Below are 7,828 nucleotides of genomic sequence, written 5' to 3' on the forward strand. Positions count from 1 at the left end.
AACCTCCAAAATGCACAAATTACACAAGAGTGGCCAAAAACTATTTCAAATATCATATACACATATGAATAAACACGCTAAACATTTTCACTTGGCTCAGAAATCTCTGTGAGACCTACGCACCCACTCTCTCTATCCAAGGTGTATGTTTGCCCATAGCACATCATTTGCAATGTAACCACTTTGCATTTACTTGTGGGATTACATATATACCAAAATAAATATTTGCTTATAGCGAAAATTTGGTCTACTAAATAAATCCATCAAAACCACACACCATAGCCTAGTTTCCTAGCCACAAGCATGTAAGCAAACAAAAATTCATACACAAGCCATACAATCCACACATACTCACACACATATACATAATCACATCCTACTGGCACCCTAATTCTAAATACATTACAATAGATTTGCTCAAAAGAAAAGGGTTGTAGTTCTTTATAATTCACAAACAACCCCTAGCTCTGCTCCTTTCCTCGTCCTCCACTGGTTCCTTTACCTGGACCTGAAAAATATTGAAAAGAAAGAGGTGAGACAACCACAGTCTCAGTAATAGAGAAATCTACATTGATTATTACAAAGTAAGCTATAATTGAATAAACGAATAATAAATTCAACGTAGTATATAATTTAGCCATTTAAAATGCATGAATGCATGACATAGACTGGTATGGCCTTTTATGACTAACAGAATGCCCCCTGGCACTCTTTAACTCGCAGGTAAATCTTATACATACTTGTACCTCCACAGATACAAAACATAATCTAAAGTATGATCTGATCTACCGAACCGCCTATGCCCCTTCGATGTGAACCCTGAGCAACCGAAGCTAACTCCCTCCAAGAGCCAGCCCGACTTACTCTCCATGTGAGGGCTACCTTGGCCTAGGCACTCAACCTCACACTTCATATATCGGATTCCCTCCACCACTGAGAGGTGTCAAATACTAAATACACTAACCACTTTAGTGCACTGAGTTCACAATACGTAAGGCAACACTGAGTGCTGGCAGTGTGCCATAGAATATCAAAAGTCCACACCTTCTCATTAGTGAACTCCCACCAAGATCATGCCTTTTATTCTTGTCTACCTTTCCCGAGTATTGACCACTTCAACACTCTAAGGTAGTATAACATTTATAAATCTCCCTTAAACGGTTCCTTAGCCTATCTAAGATACCTTACTTAGTTATACTTTCTTAAGTGCAACTTCTATTCTTTATGATTACAATGCATGCAAATAAATCTCGTTTCTATAAAAACATTGTTGTTAAACAATTAGAAAACATATTTGCACTATAATCAAAGTAGTACCCCATAACCCCTTATAAAGCATATTTAATCTTTTAAAATATGTAATGCATGATCGCTAGTAATATTTATTTAAAAATAGCTAAACAAAGTAATAAGAAATATAAATTGCCCTATTATTTCAACCCTTTGATACTAAAAGGGTTCCTTTTATACAAAATAGGACTTGGCTTGTTCCTTAACTTCCGAACAAATTCCACCAACAATCCCTACAACATATAAGTGATCCACATCACTTATCATGATAAATAGCATTAATGAAGACTATAACTCATACCACACAACTTAGGTCAATGAGTCATAATCCATCCTAATGGTCCATATATTAAACTAACCATTCACATAGTATCACTTAACCACCAAAAGCATTTATTAGCCATTACTAGACTAATTTCCAATTCATATAATTTTTAATCAATTAAAAACCTTCACTTAGTGTCACCAACTTTCACCATTAGCCCTTATAATGAAGACCAAACTTTAATTTAAATCTTATTGGGCTCAAATAGCAAAATTATAACTAAATCAATAGACTTAAACCATTGAGGTGCAAAACCCAACCTCTTGGGGTTTGACTTTTGCCCTAAAACTCCATTTTTCATCCAATTACCTCCTCAAAACATTAGGGCATCATGTAGAAACTCAAAACAACCTTCCAAGGACCCAAAGAAACTAAAGCTTATAAGAATAAAGTCTTTTGAATCAAACTTTAGAAATTTCCTCTTCCAAAATTGAAGAAAACAAAGAGGGAGGGAAGAGGATTGAAGTAGGAAGTTTACCTAACGTGTAGCCGAGCTCGCAACGGTCGTAAAGCTTTCTAGATCCAAGCCTAACTCCCTCTCTTTCTCCTCTCTTCTTCCTCTCTCTCTCTCTCTTGTGTGTTTGTTTCTTTCCTTTTCATTTCTGTTTCTGCGTTCATTTTGCTCTTAAAACTGCTGATCTAATAGTTTGAGAAAAATTACAAGAAAGGGCCCAACTTTTTTTATTATAGCACAAAGCCCGGGTCAACTTTGGTAATTTTTTCATAGTTAAAAATAAAATAAAACTAAAATTTTGCCGAGTAAAACTCAAACTCTGAACTTCTATCAAATTATTCTAAATTTTAATTTGATTATAAATATTTTATTTTATTTTTAAAATAAATTCGAGTCTTAAAATTTTCGGGACGTTACAGTGTACCATGGTGCGTCAAGGGCTAACGAAACTGCCGTTAGCATCCAACATTATGAAATTAGTCCCCCTCATTAAAATCAAGCGTGTATATAGAGCAAGAAAATAGTTTCAAAATTTTCACTTGTAAATACTGTCTAACTATCTTTTTCATTATCCAAATTTATTACATTTCCTCCATACACAAATTGTTGCAATAAAAATTTTATATTAACATATAATTAAATAATTAAACTAGTAATAAAAAATAATACAATTCATCATATATCTATTCCAATCATTGCCTATCAACTATAAATCCTTAGAAAAATTAACACGTGTTCACAAATAAAACAATTATAAAAAAAATAAGATTAACATTCTACCATAAATAAAAACAATTATTAGAAAAATAAGATTAATAAGAATATTTGTACAATTTATAAAAGAATAATAGTGAAATTTAAATAAAGAAATTTTATAACATTCTACCAAAAATTGATTTGGAATGCCACCCACTCATCTAAGGGTTTCCAAGAATTCTATAGTTTAACCTCCTCAATTTCTCACTCACTTCAGTGATGCGTCAAATAATCTAGCATTCAAACCAACAATCCTCATGCCATTATAATTTTCCTTTGGTGCTACATGATTCTAATGATTAGTTTAACCTTACAACTTACATAAATAAAGGCATATATCTCTTTAAGCAGTGTTTACACTTCCACTAGGCCCTGATATGAAAATTAAATAGGTTTACCTTCACCAAGTTCCATGTTCAAATACTTTAAAAATACAATAGAAACTAAGTTATAAACATCTCCATATTCCTTATGATAACAACAATTTAATTTTCCAAACAATATTAAAGATAATGCCATAATCAATTATGTTCCAAGTACCATTAAGCCCATTATATTATTTAACAAATCTCAATTCATCCTGATATCCTTCATAACCATCCTCAATCATCTACTATGATAGATCACATTAACTCTTCTTATACTTTCTTTAAACTTAATAAATTACTATAATAATGGTCCTATTTAATCCTTTCTCACTACTACAAAAAAAGCATAAATGACGATTATTTATACCTATAAATGACCATTAATAACTGTCATTTATTAGTCTGTCATTTAAAGCTTTCCCTTTATATGACGGTTAAATTCCCGTCATATATTCATGACCATACATGATGGTTAAATAACCCAATCATATATTGTCATTAATTGTCAAAAAATATATGACAGGTATTGTAAATACCCGTCATATATTGGACCCTAGTATATATCACAGTTACTAAATAAGAACTGTCATATATAGGGAACATTCAATATATGACGGTTATTATAAATAACAAATATGAAGGTTATTACTAATAACCGTCATATTTGTTTCTGGATTCTTTTAAAAATAGGGGGCTGCTTTTACATAGCGAGAAGCAACTCCTGTAACATGATATACAAATAATTTTCATAACTAATATTTTAGCATATTTCAAACAACAATACAATTGAACTATAATAGAAACTAATAGCAAAATTTCATAAATATATAACTCATTATAAATTATCATTTCTTTCAACTTAAAAAATAAATTGTCCATCAATCCATATCAAAATTAACGTAATGAACTAACCAATAGAAATTTAAAGTAACCAAAGTGCAAATAGAAAAATGCTCATAACTCTACACGTCAAGTTTTGCAACTTGCACACTTTACAATTGTATTTATACTAATCCTACAAATTATGGCACTATCACTCACTTAGCATATAAATTTCTAATATTTACTTAAAAAATTAGACATGACTTCAATGAGGGTAACTAGCACAAAATAGTTTAATTTAACTATAATATGAACTTGGAAAGATTAGTTCGCAAGGCAACTTGTACCCAAGTCATAGCATTCTTGTTAGTGGGAGCTTTGCAAAACACGTCTTCACTTGGCTTTTTCTTGGGAGAGGGAACTTAAAAAGGAAATGTTCCTATGACTTGCAACTTCCTAGAAAGTGAACAAAATGATGTCAAAATACATGAACTAAAAGGAGTTGAAATCTGGTAGTTCACAACAAGAAGTTGGATTCCATACCTTTCCAAGATTACAAAGAATAGGAGGAAGACCATCCCAAGTTGTAGATCGATCATACCGTGTCTTGATATTGAGAGGAACTTTAAGAAGATTGCTATGAACATTACCCACACAAGGTGATGACTTGGTACTTTTTTGCTGAGGCGTGCTTGTCCTGCTTGTCAATATTGGAGAAAAATTCTCATTTGTATTCTTCAAAGGTGAGATAGTTGGGTTTGGAGACTTAAGTGGAGAATCATTTTTAAGAGAAGCCTTCTTGTCAATCACCTGTAGAAATATCAAATTAATAACTCCACAAAAGTATTAACTAATTATAATTACCCATACTAGATTCTAAGATGAGTTTCCTAATGTCTCAACACTTAGAGGCTAATGCAAACTACAATTTATATAATAGGAAATATGAGAAAAAAATTACTATTATACAAGCCTTTTAGTTTAACTTCTATATATAGGCAAAATATTCAGACAATTAGCGGGGAAGATGGATGATTCACTCTACCGTTAATGACTCTTATAGTAATGAGTTCGACATGTAGATAAAAAGAGTTACTACCTTATGCAATAAAAAGGAAGTTTATACGACTTGAACTATAATATCACTTGGAATCTCATGAGAGAAAACACTATAAGAAGTTTAAAACAAGGGTTTCATTAATTTTCCTTATATCTAGGAGATAGCAGCAGATGCACATTACTGAAGCAAATTGTTAGCATAGACAAGAGACACACCAAAGAATACTTAGTTGCATACAAAGATTTAGAAGCATACCATTCACTAGTTCTCTTCATGGAAGTTGAAAGAAGCTATAGTAAGCTCCCTATTCTAGTATAGTTGATTTTGAAGCAAAGAGGTAGCACATAGATTGACTCCATTAGGTTCAAGATACAGGGGCATCATTTTTTTCATGTCTTCATATATTTTCTTCAGGAGAGAGGGAAGAGCGAGCACCTAATATTCCTTCACAAACATTTTCCTATTAGAACTTGGTAAAGGTTGAAGGGAACAAAATTATTTTGGAATATCAAGGACATGGCCTGAAGCTCAAATCAATTTCCAAATTCTTGCAAAGAAGGTAACAAACAAATCATATGGAAATTACCAATTAGTGTCCTCTATATAGAGGACACGGGAAGCAATACGAACGGTTCATGTAGAAATCAAATCATTCTCGGATGTTCTTCAATGGCAAGCCTTTCTTCGACTTCACCTTCTTCAATGGTCGTGACAATCGGCTAAACAGACAAAAACGACAGTGAGGAGCAGATCACAAAACAGCACGAGCAGCGACGAACAGAGCATATCGACGATCTGAGGCAAAGAACGTCATATCTAGGTGGCGATAGCAATAGCTCTACTGACGATCGAATCGAATAGGGCAACAAGGAGGTAGAGGCCAAAGTTCTACATACTACTCTTGATCTAAAAGCTTAAGAGTTTGGAGAACTAGAAAGCCTTCTGAATATGAAAACAAGAAGCTAGGGTACCAAATTGCTTTATCATTATATGACGGGGTTTTCTCATGACTGTCATGTTTTTTAGTATCTTATATTAAAATTTTATAATAGCAAATCTATATAAATGATGGGTGTCTAATAGCAAATCTATATCATTTATATTAATATTAATTTTAAATTTTATTTTAAATCAAAATTTAAGACATTATACGACAGATATTTAAACACCCATCATATATTTTAATGAAATAAATGACGGGTATTTTAAACAGCCGTCTTTTATTGTTCAATTATCACCCACCTCTCTTTTAAATGATGGATTTTTTTACAATAGTCATTTTTAATAGTATCTTATATCTAGAATTTTGTAGTAGTGTCTCCTATTTTGGTATCTTAAGATTCTAACTAATGACTCAAGCCAACATTTACACATATTTCTCCAAAGTATAAAATGAAAGTTTAACAATATTTATTCACTAAATTCTTCCTTCAAGACATCCCCCCTACAAACACCTTAGGGGCATTCACCATTTACCAAATCATGAAATAAGCCTCCAAGAAATTTCAATCAATTAATAAAGTTTTTTCATCTTGAATCTTTTTCCCCGACAAATTTCCATCCATCTAGATTCATCACGCTTTTTCAATTAAATTTTCCATCAAGAATCAATTTAATCTCAAGAAGAATTCAAACCCACACCATCATCATCTTCCTCTTAATACTAGCAATTTCCGCTTGATTTTTTTACACTGTCAAAAGTATGCATGGTGGTCATTTGTCAATAATTTGCATAGCTCATGACTTTTGAAAGCAGGAGATTGATTTTAGAGTTAAAAGGTAGTTATGCCTAATAAACCCACCCAATTCAATGGCTAGTGTCGTGGGTTGTAAAGTGGGAAAGACTGTAGAGTTGAGAGGAACCAAGTGCAAAATTTCAGCTAATAATCAAAGCCAGAGCAACGTTGACATTAGATTCATCATATATATATATATATATATATATTGGCCACGAAAGAGATTATTTATTCCAGCGCTCAAATAAAATCTACAAGCATATAGATAGAATTAGGAAAGCAGTAATCGACAAAGAGGAGGACTCAAAAATCCTCACATTAGATTAGTCAAAACAGAACAAGAAGAGGAGAAAAAAAAACCTTGTGATCAAGCGAGCACAAACGGAAGAAGAGGAGATCGTGACCATGATAAATCGCCATAGTAACGAAAGGCACGCCAATGGTTGCCGACTACGAACGGACAGAGAGGAGAAAGGAAGACTAAGTCCACGCACCACATACTGACCCAAAGCAAGGAAGAAACAGAGGACGATGACAGGGAGAAAGACCCAGCAGCCAACCCACTGCAGCGAATGAACGAAGATGGAGAGAAGGGTGATGGACAAGCTGTTGACGGCAGGGAGAAGAAAAAAAAAAAAGATGAAGAAACCGATGAGGGTACTAGAGAGAGATGGGTCAACCAATAAAAAAAAAAATCAGAGGCATGCTGTCAGTGAAGAGAGGAAATGAAAACCGATGCTCTGTATTTTACACGTGAAAGAAGAAAAAAAATCTGCACTATAAATAATTTGAGAAAAGTACAAGAAAGGCACAAGGAAAATCACAAGAAAAGACCAATGAGAATTACAACAAAGGACAAAAAAATTTCTATAATTTTAAACAAAATGAAACCAAAAGTTTGCTAAGTAAAATTCAAACTCTGAAACTTCAAGAAAGTTCCTAGTTTAAATTTTACTTAAACTACCATCTCTACTTACTATAAAACTAATTTAAATAAATTATCAATTGAAAAAATTA

General features: G+C 32.8%; 1 protein-coding gene across 7 annotated transcripts; it reads right to left on the minus strand.

The window, feature by feature from the left end:
* Positions 1-224: 224 nt before the first annotated feature.
* On the minus strand, positions 225-7,485 carry LOC129320806 (uncharacterized). Of its 7 annotated transcripts, XR_008595831.1 has the most exons (5): positions 7,172-7,485; positions 5,662-5,794; positions 5,331-5,519; positions 4,559-4,825; positions 4,062-4,471 (listed from the first exon to the last, which is right to left on the minus strand). XR_008595831.1 is itself a non-coding variant. In XM_054966426.1 (4 exons), exons 1-3 carry the CDS (start codon positions 7,229-7,231, stop codon positions 4,409-4,411), a joined length of 390 nt encoding a protein of 129 aa, XP_054822401.1. In that variant the 5' UTR covers positions 7,232-7,485; the 3' UTR covers positions 225-508; positions 4,363-4,408. The 7 variants fall into 7 exon arrangements, 2 of the variants coding, with proteins under 2 accessions (XP_054822401.1, XP_054822402.1); XM_054966426.1 differs by lacking the exons at positions 5,331-5,519; positions 5,662-5,794 and adding an exon at positions 225-508 and having other exon boundaries at positions 4,363-4,471; XR_008595834.1 differs by lacking the exon at positions 5,662-5,794 and having other exon boundaries at positions 5,331-5,510.
* Positions 7,486-7,828: the final 343 nt, after the last annotated feature.

This window comes from Prosopis cineraria, unplaced genomic scaffold (assembly GCF_029017545.1).
Source record: "Prosopis cineraria cultivar Desert tree isolate PC_DT_omini unplaced genomic scaffold, ASM2901754v1 PC9, whole genome shotgun sequence".
NCBI lineage: Eukaryota > Viridiplantae > Streptophyta > Magnoliopsida > Fabales > Fabaceae > Prosopis > Prosopis cineraria.

Excerpts from the sequence above, each read along its gene's own strand:
- LOC129320806 (XM_054966426.1), bottom strand. The coding sequence starts at position 7,231 with ATGGCGATTTATCATGGTCACGATCTCCTCTTCTTCCGTTTGTGCTCG. Across the intron at positions 4,826-7,171 it reads TGTGCTCGCTTGATCACAAG|GTGATTGACAAGAAGGCTTC; the intron begins GTTTTTTTTTCT and ends ATATTTCTACAG. Across the intron at positions 4,472-4,558 it reads TTCTTTGTAATCTTGGAAAG|GAAGTTGCAAGTCATAGGAA; the intron begins GTATGGAATCCA and ends TTCACTTTCTAG.